The sequence below is a fragment of the Varanus komodoensis genome, unplaced genomic scaffold, assembly GCF_004798865.1.
Source record: "Varanus komodoensis strain SLA01 unplaced genomic scaffold, ASM479886v1 scaffold4, whole genome shotgun sequence".
NCBI classification, from domain to species: Eukaryota; Metazoa; Chordata; class Lepidosauria; order Squamata; family Varanidae; genus Varanus; species Varanus komodoensis.
In genome coordinates, this window is record NW_025335941.1 from 17701912 (window position 1) to 17718581 (window position 16670).

The 16670-nt window shown below is 42.8% G+C and overlaps 1 protein-coding gene across 2 annotated transcripts in view; it reads right to left on the reverse strand.

Annotated features, from left to right (window-relative positions):
* The window catches only part of JAM2 (junctional adhesion molecule 2), a 28397-nt gene extending 12215 nt beyond the window's left edge, over positions 1–16182 (reverse strand). For both annotated transcript variants that reach the window (XM_044442115.1, XM_044442114.1), the window contains exons 1-3: positions 16064–16182; positions 4518–4583; positions 13–126 (exon numbers count right to left, since the gene is read on the reverse strand). In XM_044442115.1, coding sequence (XP_044298050.1) covers positions 13–126; positions 4518–4583; positions 16064–16124 — 241 coding nt within the window. In that variant the 5' untranslated portion in view covers positions 16125–16182. The remainder of the gene's footprint in view (positions 1–12; positions 127–4517; positions 4584–16063) is intronic.
* Between the last annotated feature and the right edge of the window lie 488 nt (positions 16183–16670).

The window sequence follows — 16670 nt, forward strand, 5'->3', positions numbered from 1 at the left end:
ACATTTTCATACCTTCAAAAGAACGCCGGAAGTAGATGAATGAAACCCCCGCTCCTGTAATCTTTTTCCATTCTATCCTTGCATCACTTTCTTTCTTCGTACTGTATTTACAGCTTAAAAATGCCTCTGTAGAGACAGAAAACAGATCATTGTTTATGCTTCAAATTGGCACAGATTAAGATTATACAATACAAACAGCTGCCAAGCATTCAGAATTGACTTTCATAGAAACATGCTAAAGACCAGTCCTCAGTTATTATTTTGTTCTTGAGTTTGGATGCCAGAGTATAAATACACAAGCTTCTCACCCTGTCTGCAGTGTATAAATGGCCACTATGTGCTGTGTGCCCCTTCATGCTACTTGGGCTCAAGCATTCTTAGTCATTGCTTCCAATTGTCTGAAATACTTTTCAGACTCTGCAGGGTACACAAATATTTTACAGGAGAATGTTCACATCTAAGCACCAAATATTAAACAAAACAGCACCCTGTGCTTACAGATAAATAAAAAACCTGAATATAGAACAAGGAATAAACGATGATCAAACATTACAAGTCCTCCTCTCATTCTCACCAAGATAGTAATTGCTTTTCACTCTCAAAGCCCAGTATTGGCTACTAAAGGAGGGAGGGGTCTGAAGGAGGCATTCTAAGGGAGAACATGGTAGGGACCAGAGGAACGCACATTCTATGGGTGTGTGTCCAATCCATAACTGCAGGAGATAATCTAATTCCTTTCCATATGCTTTCTACTCCATCGTGTGCCTGCATGCTTTGTGCACACAATGTGCACGGTCCGGTAATGGCAAGGGAATTGGCAGAGGAGAAGGAGACCTGCTAGATGCTGGCCATCACACTCATGGAGTGCACTGGCTCTGCATCAATCAAATTTTTGAAATCCACCCCTCTGCAGCTTTCTCCTTTCATGCCTGCATGGTTCCATATGGGAAAACGTTCAAAAGCACAGGCAGAATGCACAGGCACAAGCAACTCCCTTTTTCACCATTATCCTGTTGAGAGTCAAGCACAAAAGCAACTTCATGGCTAGGTGCTGGGCCTGGCCAGACATCATTTTATATTGTTAATGTCTATAAACTGTAGCATAATGCTTTAGACTTGCACCATCTTTTTAACTTAAATATATATGTTGCTGTGGTCACCGTATTTTTGGAAAAAAACAGCAATAATAAAATGCAACGCCAGTTTGCATTTGGCATTTTTCCCTAAGAATATTTTTAAGAGAAATGTCTTTGCAATGCATGATGGAATACTTAAAAATCCTGATCTAAAGTATAAACAATGTTCCTGCGATAAAACATCTGCAGCAAAGTAGTGGAAATGCCTTTGTTTTGGGTGTTCTGAAACACTTTCTTGAACTTTGTATATTAGATAAAGTAGAAAATAGGGTGGCTTTCCTGAAATACAGGCATCAGGCACTTGATTTTTAATGCTTTCAAGAATGGAAGTTACCAATACAGCTGCAGTGTGTAGTTCTCTAGTAAGAAACCTATTTTGACAAAGTTTCTCTTTAAAATTAAGATGACTGAGCAAAAGTAAGTGGGACAATATCTTATTCACCATGCAGGTTAAAGGATAAACTAGCTATTCTGCAATCCGGGTTCTTAGCTAATTTGTTAAAACTCTTGTGCTAGAAGGATGAAGTCAGACAAAATAATTTGAGAATACAAGAGTGGACATTTTACAAACTTTTACATTTGTAAAAAGAGTGAAATAAAACGTGCAAAACTGTAGGTAGCAGAGACAAAAACAGGAAATACTGTTAGGAACACTTTAAGGAATGGCTGGGCTGAACAGTAAAGAAGAAAAATAAATACTCAGTTTTAAGAAGGGTGTGTGAAAGAACTGGAAGCAAAGTTAAAACAATTTAGAAGAAGGAAAGACAGAAATATTGTTGAGAAAATAATGTACAATTAAATCAAGAAAAAGAAAAATTTCTGCCAAGAATGAAATGGTGCAAGTCCAAATGATTGCAATTAATCCAGATGAAACATGAATGATTCATTTTATTTTTTAAAAAATAACATTTTGTCTATTTTCCCATAAGCACTTGTTCCATGTTTGTGTGTGAGTGTGCACGTGCACGCACACACACACATATTGGAAAAAAAACTTTCTATTTGCATATTTTTTAAAAAACAACTGATTGCAACAAAGTTAGTATATATGAAGTGTGTATGTGCATATCAGCAGCCACCAGGCACAGTTCAGAATAACAAACTGAAAATTTGGTTTCAGTTTGACAAAGCTGGCACCCTGTACCAGTTCCTGTTTTGCTCTGCCATTGACTGAGCAAGGGAAAATATGTGGAAGAACATAACAGCATCAATTATGCCTAGTGTCTCTTCCTCGTACAAAGATACCAACAGAAAACATGCACACAAGCCACATGGGAAGAAAATGAAAAGAAAATGCAGGAGAGAGAAAGTATTTGTCCACAAAATAATGGTAGAAACAGATGCCAAGTTGCTGGCTATCATCCCAAATTGCATGGCTGAGCAAAGCTCTGTGCAGGTTAACGCAGCCCATTTTCTTAAGCATGTTCAATGTGAGCCAGAGATTACAGAGAGACTTCCTGACACTGAAGAAATGAAGTCGCCTGTCCATGTTCTTTGGTTTACACCAATTGATAATGTAAGTTTTAACTACCAAATGGATTATTTTGCTGTTACAGGTTCTTTATGCTTGTCCTTTCAGATATATCAAAGGCACTTGGTGAGTCTGTCTCCAGGTCATGGCTCAGTGACATGGCTTTAGTGGTGATTTCCCCTGAGATCATGTTCTGGCCTTGTTTAGTGCCTGGTGGACCACGAGTCACTGGGTGGCTGCACTCACTGTCTCCTAGGAAGCCCACCAGGAACAACATGGAGAACCCCAAGCTGTCCCCGGTCCCATTGTATCAAATAGAGATACTCTAGGTGGAACCCATTTGACCTTTCTCAATCAGAAAGAACACCTATAAAAACTTTGTCACTGGAACCCATGGTCAAAGTTGTCCTCCTCCTCCCTTTCAGTCCCCTTTTCCTTTGTGTCGTGGCTTGAAGATGATAAATACTGAAGGCAGGTAGCGATGGTGTTGTTACTGATTTTTGTAAGCTGCTCTGAAAGACGATTTCAACTGAAGAGCTGGGTAAAAAATGTTTTAAATCTATAATAATCAGAGAATATGTGTCTTTCTCATTGTCCATCTATCAGTATCATAATAATACAACTGTGAAACCTGGACACCTGAAATGTAGCGTGCATACTAAAGGGACCCTAAAGGTGTGCATTCCAGGCTTGTTTTTAAAACCTGTACATTTTCATTAATTTAAAGGGGTCCAGGTGGTTGAAGCCTGAAGAACACCTTCCAGCTTCCTAAATCAGCACATAACTTTAAACTCCAGAAGGCCAGGGAAGTTTATTCGGCCCAGGGGATAAGCTGTCAAAAAGAAGGGAAGTATTGCAAGGTATTTTAAAAATTGGTAAGCTACTGTAAAAGCAGATCAATAATTAAAAACATGGAAAAATACACTTTCCATTTGCATTTTTAAAAAATGTATTAACCAATTGCAACAAAATTAGTATATCTGAAGTGTGTATGTGCATCTCAGCAGTTAATAATAAATAAAATATGTAATAAAAATTAAATTTAAAGAAATTAAATTAATAAAAAGGAATTTCTAAAGCTCTGTCCTTGGGGGTAGCAGGTATGCTTGCGTTTCAGGATCCATTTCCCCAGATCATAAATATTTATGCCTATGTACGTTACCTATGAACAAAAGAGACAGCAAACAGAAACAGATTCCAATAAGACAGTGCAGACTGAATCTAAATATCACAGGAAACTAAACTGCCAGCGCTTAATAGAAGAAAGCACACAAGGATTGGCAACTCAGTCCACCTACAGTGGGTCCTACACTTTGTGATGTGAACTAATTGATATCAAAATCCAGAGGAAGCACAAAGCTCTGCATCACTTGGGAAAAGAGGAGAAACAGAAATGTTGAGGAAGGAGGGTTCAGAAAATTTCAAATTCTGGTGCAGGAGGGCGAGACAAAGGACCAAATAGCCATCCTCCATTCCTCCAGCCTCACCCCACACAAGCACACTGATTAATTTATTTCTATTACAGCATTTGGAATGTGGCTATTTTCTGTACTTTGGGAGAATCTCAGCAAGCAGCAATGGCATGGCTTGTGTGTTCAAACCAACTACATACAATAGGGGAGATGTGGCTGATGTTAAGCACTATGCAATCCTCATGCTTTCAGTTGGTGGGGTTAAGCATCTGCTTAAGTTTCTCTTGTTAAGCTCAGTGGGACAGAAGAAGTGCTTATGTTTTCCTGGTTCATATCAGGCAGGAACAAGTAAAAACTTAAAATGGGTATACAACTGAGCAACTACAGGATTTTGTTTCCCTCAAGTCAGTCTTTTGCACCCCTGAGCAATGTTGTCTGATAGATTTTTTTCTTCTTAACACCTAAATGTTTATGTAAATGCTCATACACATACTGTACCCTCAAATTCTCTTGCTTTAACATGACTGTTGTCTGTCTTAACGGTGATTCCATATGCTTTATAGTCTGCAAAAGAAAAGAAGAAATGTTTTACAATACAATGCCTTTCACTGAAAAGATTTGGAATAAAAACCTTGCCTGCAAGCTGCTTGGAGACATCTTTGCAATCAACAGGATTTAACCAAACTATGTTAAATCCAAGTCTTTGTGGAGTTTTAAAATACATGTCCAAATTTAATTCACTCGATTTATTTTTATCTAAAAGTGTAACCATTTTGTATTGCCCAGGTATAGATCAAAATTACATATAGTTTTGGGCTACAAATTATGTTATCTTAATGAAGTAGCTTTGTTATCTTTCGGGTCCAGTAAGATTCACCTTGGCAAAAATATCTAAGCCCTCTTTCCCCAACTGAAAGCAACTGAGGTATGCCATTAAGAGGTCTCCCCTTCTCTCCAAGACACTTAAGCAATAACACTTAGGAGAAAACACGTGCCTACACAAACTCTGTATGGTCTGGAAGTTAAATTTCCACTGTTCTCAATTTTTAAACATCAATCACCCAAGTCAAGGAGACAACGGTGGTTATAATTTTCATGTTATGTCTATAACTCAACAGTGAATCAAATTGTACAGCCAAGTTTTGGAATTAATCATCATGATCTCTAAGTTTCAGAAAGAAGATGGAATATTATTTGTCAAGAAATCTTTCCATTTCAGGGGGCTGCACTTCATATCCCATCCATAAATATTAGTATGAGATTTCCAAGTCATACTTAGGAATGTTGTAATTCCACATAGAGTATTAATACAGTCACAATAGCAAACTCAAGTACTGAGAGTTAACAGGGTTGCAGTCAAGGACACTGAGAAATGGGAAGAAGGTACACATGTTCAAAATTTTCTCAATTAAAAATGGTGATGGTGATGGGAAAACCCAGAAGGAGCAACTCTCTCATCCCTTGTCCCAAATAGGCCAGTGACGACCAGGGACAGTGGGTGAACTGAATGTGTGTTTGGTATGGTGCGGATGGGATGCTGAAACTAGAGAGGGACAGCAGGCGCGGGCATGGCTGGCAGCCTGGCACTGTGCCTAGGAGCACTTCGCAGTGTCACACTGGGCAAGTTTTCCCAACTTCACAGCCCATTCTTGCAATAAGCCATGGTAGGATGGTTGCTATGTGAGCAAGCCTAATATTAATGCCTCTGTATATCCCTGTCAATAAATCATGAATCTCATCCAAAACCCCTTTTAAAAGGAACTAACTGTCAAAGCAACAATTCCTTTTAAAAGGTGGTGACTCACACTTTCCCACAGTCTTGGGAACAAATGAAAAAGTGGAGCAGCTTTAGGATGGTGATGTCTGAAAAAGGAGGAAAGGGGGAAAGAGCATATTTTCATGAAGGGAGTACAAATCCCGCCCACACCGTTTTTGAAAGCACAGAACACGTGTACCTTTGGTTTAGCTTGATAGCTCGCCTTTTGACAGCTGTCAGACCAAGTGAAATGTGAGAGAATGGCCATGTGGGATCTCTGTCAGTTGATCCATACTTGGCTGCAAATAACTCTCTAGATGCTGCCCGGGCTAACCATTATCAGACCTCATTGTGTGCCAAACAGGAGGACTAGCTTAGTAACTCATCAAGAGTATCTGGATTAATATAAATGGAGCAACATATAAAAGGAACATGGTCTATTACTGACCATCCAGTCAAGGAGAAGACAAGGATGAAACTTTTGAAAAGTGAATTGCAAATGTTTCAAGGAAGCATGATGGGGGACTTCAATTTCCCCCATATCTGTGGGGAGACAAATTCTGCCAGACATGGCTTTTCCGAGAAATTCTTAACGCAAGTTGCTGATAATTTGTCCTGGAGTTGTCAGGAAAGTGGAGGAAGAAACTAGAGGAACAGCCATCCTTGAGTTGCAGATGCAAGCAGACAGCACAGAATTGCAGAAATGACATCAGGAATACTAAAGCTAGGAATGAACAGAGGTTAGCAATGGATGCTAAATCAACAAAGAAATGTCCTTCAGATACATCCATAGCAAAGGACAGAGGAAAGAAATGGTGGATGGCAAAATGATAACAGATGACAAAGAAAAGGCAGAAGTGCTTAATTCCTGCTTTGGCTCAATCTTCTCCCAAAAGAGGAAACAAGAGGAAGAACATGCTGAAGGAACAGGATGGCAATTTGAGACTGATAGCCAAATGGTCAAGGATCATCTGATATGATTGAATGAGTTCAAACCTCCCGGGCCCATGGCTCCATCCTAGAGTCATAAAGGAACTGGCAGAACTCTCAGAACCATGGGCTCTTATCTCTGAGAAATCATGTTGGACAGAGAAAGGACTGGAGAGGTTTTACAGGTGCTTTACAGGATGTTTTTGTCCACCAGGGCTTCTCCAGTACTTTGCAACCATTTCTGTGGGGAGGTTTTATTATTTATTTATTTATTTATTTATTTAAACATTTTTATGCATTTTAGAGTGAGGAAAGTCTGGTATGATTTGTAAATCATGCTATGAAAGACTTGTGTGTTTTTACAATTTTGCTGTACCACAGGACCCCCTTGTGGTTGTGTAAAGGAATGTACAGAAAGGGTTCCCCTTTTCTAAAAGCACTAATCTTAACTCCACCAAGAATCTGGAAGCAGAAGTTTCAATAAAAGCCTTAAAAGCCTCATGTAGATAAAGCACTCAGAGTGACAGAACACAATTTGTTTTAAGGATTCCCAAGAAATATCCTATCCCTTCCAATGCACCTTACTGAGTGAACAAGGTCAACAGTTTATTTTTGTTTATTTTCAGTTTATTATTTATTTTAGGTTTACTTTTGTTAAGTGTAGCAGGGCAAAAAATGCCAACACTCAGTTTTGAAAGTAGTTGGAGAATCATGCGGCCAGTCCAGTTTCCTTGGTAATGAATAGAGAAATGGGGGTCGAGTGTTTAAAACAACTTAGTACCTCATGAAGAATAGCCTTCAACTGCTAGTGTCAGAGATGTGCAGAGTTTGCTTCCATAGCAACAAAGTTATCTGAAAGGTTGCCAATTTATAAAGCCCAGAAATGCAAATGCTGTCGTTTCAATGACTGCTAATCTGATGCTTGTAAATTCTGTGGCTTTTATTTTTAAATACTGTATGAGCCTCTTAAGAAATCTTATGGGACTAGCATAGCCCAACAATAGCAGACTAAGGGTTTAACCTAAGAGCTGCTTGAGCTTGCTCAACAGGACTTTTTTAAAAGGAGTTTTATTGCACACATTTGCACATCTTGTTAGTTGTGTACAAGAAATACTTTTATGTAGATGCAGCTGCTTAGGGAGGAGAATGGCAGCTGCCAACCCTCTCCTTTACACAAGTATTAAAGAGCCCTTTTCTGCTTTGTCTTTGGTCATGCTGGTACCCCCCTTGCATCTGTGTATAGACCAGCTGAGGGTGCACTTTTGTCCCATCAAAAAGTGAGGCGCTCAACACACAATGCACACAACTCCACAGGAGCACATGGAGGGACTGCATACTGGGTGACCTAGCATGTACTGTGTCTCGAAAGTAGCAGCAGCCCTGCAAAACAGCCCTGTCCTTGGCAGCAATGGGAGTAATCTCTCATTATGGATAACAGCTGGGTGCACACGCATCCCCTAGCCGCGGTCCCTGCATGGCTTAGCTCCCCCATGCTCCAAGCTGATTACTTATTTTGTGTGGCAGACATCATGTCTACTTTGGCTTTAAGAGACTTCTGCTGTCCTGCTACCTTCAAGCCAAAACAAAAACAAAAACTAGAGATACAGGGCATACTTGAACTTGGCAGCTGGACTTGGATCTTGACATTTCACGTTACAACGCCACAGGAGTGACACTGTTCAATCTCACTGATTGTTCTTTTGTAGGCAAAACGAAAATAGGTTTCTAAGATAAAGCCAACTGGCTAATTTTGCAGTAAATGAGCTCTTTGATTCAGACATACTGCCCTTTCCAATCTTTTAAACATGCCACACCTATTTATATATATAAACAGCACATGGTGGATGCAGATTACAAAGGAAAACAAGATAAACAGGAAAACAGGCAAGGACTGTATTTGTAGCTTTAAATTTATCAGTTAATAGCACTACTTTTAAGGGGGATTAACAGCAATTTTTCACTTCCTTTCCTTTGAACAAAAAGAAGAGCCCAACTCTGTTCAAACTGAACTTTTAAGGACAACTTCGTTACCATGCAGCTCTTTGCCTCAGGTCTTACAAAGGCAGTAAAGTGGAAAAACCATTCATGAATATAGCATACTGACCCAGGATGTTACAAAACAAAAGGCAACTAAGCTTGGCTTTGTCAGCCAGCATTTGGGCTTAGGAAGCAGCAGCAATGCATCACCTCTGCTAGTCAGCAATTAGAGAAAACCAAATGTGGAGAACTTTCAGAAACCTCCTTCCAACTCTAGAAGGTTAGTACTTTTAAAAGAGGCTTGAAACAAAGCAAGGAAAAGCTGCGATACCGTAAAAGCTGGCAAGGCCTCCGGAAAGCCCTACAAATAGTTGTTCGTCATTTATGTAGTATTTCAGGGTACAGCATTTGGCAACTGGCTCTCACAAATGGAAAATTGAGGTGGAGAGTTAATGAATTGCCCAAGACAACACAATAGCTGAAACTCTCCGCCCAGTGGACCACAATGACAACTACTGGCTTGACCTTGCTTTAAATACATAAAACATTATGTTGCCCATTATGTTTGTAGTATTTAAAAATATACCAACTTGCCAGTTGTAACAGTAGCTGCATTCTGCATTCTCCTATTGCCAGTCAACAGATATTACAGTGCATTTATATCTTCCCTCTTATGGCAAGGAAGCTGAAGCAGATTACATAGCTCCATTTCATCAACCACAACATCCCAGTGCGATAGGCTGGACTGAGAGTCCGTGACTGAATCAAGTCACTCAGTGAGCATCCTGACTGAGTGGGGATTAGAACCTGGATCTCCCAGGTCCCCAGTCTAGCACTCTTGACAGCTCTTCTTTGGGTAAGAAGCAGCAGCACTGGAAAAATACACAAGGGTTACAATCCAAAGAGGACAATGTCTAGAATCCTGTAACTTCATCCTGTAACTTTGCATGCATGGGGGTGGAAGCAACCCAGAAAAGGCGAGCATACACAAAGCCTGTGAAAAACCACGGCTATGAGTACTTTGGGTGCTTGCAGCAGTATTTTGTAAACTCCTGACAGCAATGATACACATATTTTGTGCATGAACTTTGAATAGAATTTAGTTTTGGAGTGTATAATGTCCAGCCTACAGAGGACCAAGCTCTCTGTGTTTCTCCAGAATAAAAGAATGACATACATGGAGATGTACAGGTACCCTTTTTTGAGGGCTTGCAAAATTCTCCCACCACAGCCAGGTATAGATAGCTTGGGTATACCAGTGTGCCCCTTCCTGACATCCAGTTTGAGAATTATGGGTTTAAGCCCTATGGGTTTCATCTGACCTCATTTTTTAAAATCTAAATTGCATCACACAGGTTGAGAAATGCTTGGAACTGTAGGATAAGACAGCCAGATATTTTATCAGTTTTGCTCCCAGCTGTGAAGAAGAACCATTCTGTTCTACAAAACCTTCCCAAAGAGTCTTCCTAAGTCTCGTCTTATTTCTAGAAGATACACTAATGGGCTGTGTTCTGCTGAAATTCTCCATTTTTCTGAATGTCTGTATCTCTCCAGTTTATTTGCATTTCTTAACTACTTATCATTGAAATCACATTGCTCAATAGGAAACAAAGCAATCTACTTTTTGCATTTATGTTCATTAACGATGCCACAGCCACTTCCTCCCTATATCTGCACTATTTTAGTTCCACTTGCTTTGCCTTGAGAGCTTCCTCACTATACTGCTTTGCCTTTGAGAGCATCCGTCCAGCTCTTTAACCACCAGCAAAAGCTTCCTTCTCTTTCACTCACATCTCGCAGTTTCACCTCTCTATTGTTGTTATCATTATACTGCATTTCTATCCCACCGCTAAAACAGGTCCTGCCAGACAAACCTTGTGGAATTCTACGACAAGGTTTCAAGATGGCTAGATGGAGGAGATGCAGTGGATGTGGTATACATGGATTTCAGCAAGGCCTTTGACAAAGTGCCCCAGGATATCCTGGTTGAGAAACTGATGAGTTTTGGGATAGACCAATGCACTGTCCGGTGGATTAGGGCATGGTTGACTGAGCGAAAGCAGAAGGTAACCATTAGTGGGGAATCATCGGGATGGCGGCCAGTGACAAGCGGGGTCCCCCAGGGCTCTGTCCTGGGGTTGATCCTGTTTAATCTTTTCATAAATGACAAGGAAGAAGGAGTGAATAGTCTGCTGATCAAATTCGCAGACGATACTAAAACTGAAGCAGTGGCCACAACTGAGGAACAGGTACTCCAGATCCAAAAGGATCTGGACAGACTATGGAAGTGGGCAGGAGACAACAGGATGGCGTTCAATGTGGATAAGTGCAAGGTCTTGCACTTGGGGCATAGGAGTAGCTGTCGTAAGTACAGGTTAGGTGACAAGTTGCTGGAGAGCAGCACTTGTGAAAGGGACCTCCGGGTACTGGTTGACTGCAGGCTAAACATGAGTCAGCAGTGTGATGCAGTGGTCAAGAGGGTGAACGCCACCCTTGGTTGCATAGCCATAAGTGTGGCTTCTAGATCGAGAGAGGTATTACTACCACTCTATACGACTCTGGTGCGCCCGCAACTGAAGTATTGTGCTCAGTTTTGGGCCCCTCATTACAGAAAGGATATAGCCAGGTTAGAGTCAGTGCAGCACAGGGCCACAAGGTTGGTGGCCGGTTTGCAGGGGATGGGATATGAGGCGAGACTGGGTCTCTTCAGCCTGGAGGAGACTCAGAAGGGATATGCTGGCGACATACAGGGATGTGAGGGGATGTCACAGGGAGATGGGTAGAGACCTGTTCTCCCCTGCAGAGGAAGGCAGGATGCACTCCAATGGAGTAAAGCTCAGGGAACCAAGGTTCCATTTAGATGCCAGGAAGCACTTCCTGACAGTTAGGACCCTGAGGGTATGGAATGGGCTTCTATGAGAGGTCGTTGAGGTCCCATTGGTGCGGGTGTTCAAAGATAGACTGGACATGCACATGGTGCGCATGTTGTGAGCAGAGCCGGCTGGAGCCGGGGGTCAGACTAGATGGCCCGGGAGAGCCCTTCTGACTCCCTCTGTTTCTATGTCTATGCTCCTCTTGTGAGCAACTCAAGGTGCTTTACAACAATCCTGTGAGGTACGTGAGTCTGAAAGTCTATAACTAGCCCAAAGTTACTAAGTGAGATTCATGGCTGAGTGAGAGCTATATCACCCAGGTTCCCTTTCCCACACTCTGAACACCACATCACACTTAACAATTATGGAGTGGAGACTTTCTCTCCAGCCCCAGGGCTGTGTAAGCTTGCTCTGTGGGACTGTTGGGTAGCTATATCCTAAGAACAGCTTTCCCCAACCTGGTGGTGTCCCAGTGCATTGGATTACTCTTCCCAGCATCCCCCAGTGAGGTAGGGTGTTTGACAATTAAAAAAAAAAATTATTATATTAGAAGATACTTGTCAATGTTGCCAAGCAGGTTCGCGAAACCTTTGTTTCATCTTGTCCTTTGAAACTGGGTTGTAAATTGAACATAGTGGGGCTTCTTTCTGAACAAACATGCCTAGAAATGTGCTCCCATTATTGTGTAATATATAAGACTAGGAGTAGGGATACCCAGTTTCAACCCTCCACCATGTAGTTCATTTGGTGACCTGGGCTAATCACTCTTTCTCAGCATCCTCTAGATCAGAGGGTTGTTATATTAAAAAATAAGCAGGGCAGCCATGAATACCACTGTGAACTCTTTGATGGAAAGGTGAGACATAAAGCTAATAAAGAAAGTGATAGATTTACGGAAGAATCAGCAAAGAAGTGTGTGTGTGTGTGTGTGTGTGTGTGTGTGTGGTGGGGAGAATGTAGTTGTAGCATAATTTCAAGAGTTATATTAAGCCTTCAAAAAACAAACATGCCACATCGTTCAGTGATCACATTAGTTTGAATCTAATAACTTATAAAGTACAGAATCTGCCAGGAGTTAATGTTCAACATGCCTTCTTATCAGATGTCTTACATATTTTACCACATTGTTTTTGCAGCAGTGTCTTTTAGCTTCATATATCTGTGTCCAACACATTGCTTGGGTGTGGTATTTTCCCGGATTTATGTTTTCTTAACCTCTTATCTTCAATAAGTTCTATTTTTCAACAGAAAACTCAGCTACTAACATGTGGATGGCTGTTGCTTTTACTCATGGGGAGGGAAGGGAAAAAATCAGGAGTGCTGGCTTTCAAATTCAGCAGCCACTCTTTACAGCTGGTGGCCTCTATTTATCTATTTCAACAACAGTAACAAGAACTAAAAATAGACAAGTGGAAAGAGATTGTTCTGGGCACAAGTATAGGTTGGTGCCTGCCATCTCCAGGGACTGTGGAAATACCTACATGCTAAATACACTAGAAGGCAGTCCTCTTCAGTTATTTGTGGTCAGTACCAATCTCTCCCCCTACATACTCTGACATGCACAAAGGTTTGGGAGAGAAGAAGATGTGAAGACTGCAAGACACAGTACAAAACTTCTCTTCACAGAATATTCTGCTGTTTCATACTTGAAAAAATGCAATGTAAAGATGACATGCAGGGATTTCGGTCAGGTGCCTCAGTGCACAGAGTGCTAGCACAATTTTCCTCTGGCAAGCTGGATGATGATTTGTGCATGTGTCCTTCAACAGATGCCTTTCACTACAACCTGTTTCCTGATCAACTGGGACTAAAACTTAAGCCAATTTTTCTTGCACCCAGCCTTAACCAAGTTTATTTAGAAGTAAGTCCCAAAGAATTTCATGAGACTACTACAGTACAGTCATAGAAGTGAGACTTATACATGGCAATCATGTTTACCCCGGCCACCCCATTCTTTGCGCACAGCAAAACTTTGAAGGATAAAGGGCAGATACCTCTTCCTAAACTTTTCTTAGTTTACAAAAACCAAACAAACTTGAGGTTTGTTAGAGATCTGTAAAAGTATAAGAATATCAGGAAGAACAGAGAGACACCTACCAATCTGTTTCTCTCATAAAATAACAGAGAACTGACAAGAAGATGCATAACAGAAACGTATTTCCTCATATAATATAGAAAGAGTTCACTGCAGTGAAATGTGGTGACTAGCAGATGTGGCTTTAAAATTCAAAGAAGTAAAGAATACATCCAAATACACAGAGGGTTTTTTTTCTTTTGGGGAATCTGATTTAGTTATATATTTATAATCCATGGATATATCAAAGGTGTCAGCCGTTTATTGGCATCCAGCACTGCGGAACCCAGTGCTAGAACAACAGGAAGCTCATGGATGTTGCAGTGATTGGAAACGAGCAAAACACTCCTTTGTAGAACAAGGCAGGTCAGTGGGGCTTTCACATGGGAGCTCTGCTCTGCTCTGGAAATGAGCTTTTCTACTTGTTTTGGGATTATTGCCAGAAGCTCTCATTAACACTGGAAAACAGTAGGTTCCACCACCATGAAAAAAAAAGTGGGCTGCAGTGGCAGTTTCAGGTACTACTCATGTTGTAAAATGTATATATAATCGTGCAAGAAAACATAATGCTTCTGAGAGCCAATGGGGTGTGATGGTTAGGGTATTGGACTGCAGACTTGGGAAATCAAGGTTCTAGTCCCTTTTTTGACTGTGACGCTCACTGGGTGATTGTGCACCAGTCACTCACCACCTAACCCACTTCACAGGCTGATTGCTGCCAGGATTATGGAGCCATGTAAGCTGCCTTGGGATCCTCATAACAAGAAAAAAGGATATAAATGCCATGGAGTGCAATAATGCTTTATCAAAGTGATTCATAACAGGGATATCTGATTGAAAGGAATGCACATATATATAATATTGTAATAACAGTGCTAGTTCCTCTTATCCGGGTAGAAAGAGCAGAAGAACATGCCAAAAAAGTAAGCCGATACATGAAAAGAAAGTTTGTCCATGGCTATTAGTAAGGCTGGCTGTATGGATCTTCCCTGTTAAGAAGCAGACTGTCACTGCATACCAAGAGCTAGGAAGGCTATTCTCCTGCCTCACTTGTGGGTCTCCCAGATGCCTCTGGTTGTCCACTGTGCACGGCAGAATGCAGGACTAGAGGGACACTGATCTGCTCAAGCAAGATTCTTATGCTGCGGCTCCAGATGCATACACAAAGGAGTTCAGGCGGAGCTACAGCAAACACAATGGCCTCCTAATGTCTGTTAACATCTTACTGCAGCACAAATCCCACTGGGTGTCCACCGCTCTTAAGCACATTCAAAAGTTTCCTTGCAAACAAACATGTTCAGGACCTGCCTATAAAACTACAACTGTATGCCCTCTTATTCAGAACGCCAGCCCCTTTGCATCTGGCTAGTCTTACTCCCAGAGCGCAAGTGCTCACTGGATTGTGGCCCATATGCTCAATGGATTGCACTTCAAATTCAAAGTCACCTTTATCTGAAAGCAATTCCCATTGAAGGCATTACTAACTTACTCCCAACTCAGGAAGTTCTGTTGCAGAACCTCTTGGACTAACTTTGGTGGAAGCTTGGGATTCGGCTGCATAGCTATAGTCTCATGCAAGGGAAAGCCTGACAGCCAGCTTCTAAGCAAGTTTCCCCAGAAGTTAAGCTACTGTGGATTCAGTGGTGTTGCTCCAAGGCAGAGCGCAAAAGATGGAACCTGCCCTAAGTGCCTTGAGGTCAAAAGTTGAACTCGAAAAGTGAAATCAGAACTTTATGCCTCAGAAATGCAACTAAGGCTATCTTCCCCAAGCAGACTCCCTCCATGTGTGTTGGATTACAACTCTCAACACATCCAGCAAGCTGGGGGTGCTGGGGCTTCAGTCCCAGCACATCTGGAGAGGGCAGCTGGGGGAGGGAGACTTGGGTGGGTTTCACCACCCCCAGGCTACCCTTCTCCCCACCCTCCTGATCCCAGGCAGAGGTGCTTTCTACCCCATCCATCGCAGGAGAAGCCCCTCCGCTAGTATCGCAGTTCCTTTTGTGCCACCCTTGCTAGACAAATCAAAGCGAGCGGCCGGTAGGTGAGCGCCCTTCATTCTCTTCTTTGCAGGAAAAAGGAACGGCGGTACAACCTAGTAGGCAGAGCGCTCGTCGAAAGGGCCGAGAGAAGCCGAGAGAAGACCGTTGGCTTGGTCCGCTTCCTTGCGGGCTGGGGGAATGGGAGAAATGCAGAACCTCGTGGAGGCGCACACCAGCTTTGGCATTACTCTCGGAAACAGCGAGATGCTCCTTGTAGTGGAAAAGATTAAGAAGGAGCAGAAGTAGGGGGGAGGGCGAGCTTGGCAGCCCCAAGGCGAGCCTTTGGGAGGTGACGGGTGGGGGTTCGCCCTCCCTCGTGGTCGGAGAGTTGCTACAAAGAAAAGCCACCCGTCGGCGGCACTGCCGTCCCGAGAGGAGAGACGATCAGGACTTACAGCAGAAAGACCCCAAGTGAGAGCAGAGCAGCCAGAGGACGACGGAGCGGCGGCTCGCCATCTTCGCAGCAACAGCTGTGTGTGCGCGTCCAACTGCGGGCGGGGAGAGTCGCTGGCTGCGCGCTGCGCTTGGAGCGGGAGGGGGGCGCCGCAGCTGGAAGAGCCCGACGCTCCTCCCTTCGCCTTGCTTGCGCACCTCGCGGGCGCGGGCGGGGAGGGCGGCTTCGGGCGCTCCCGAGACCCCCGAGCTGAGGCGGGCGTGGAAGCGGCGTCGAGCTGGACCCGGGGACGTGTTGGGGAGGCCCTGAGCCTCCCCCCGCTGCTGTTTCGAGGAATGTTCCCGTTAACTCCGTGCCAAAGCGCAGGCATCATTTGAAAGCCGTGTCTAACAACTCTTGTCTGTACTCTATAGCAGGATCGGGTCTTCAAGCCCCCTCCTCGCATACTCCAGGGGTTACGTCCCCATTTATTTCAGGGATCCACTTTAAGAAGGGACACTATCCGAGGCAACCCGATGCCTGTTTCGGCCTTTCGAGGCTGCTGCAGCAAGAAAAGGGGAATGAAAGGCTTGCACGGGACACGAAAGCGCGTGAGCTGGCGACCTACA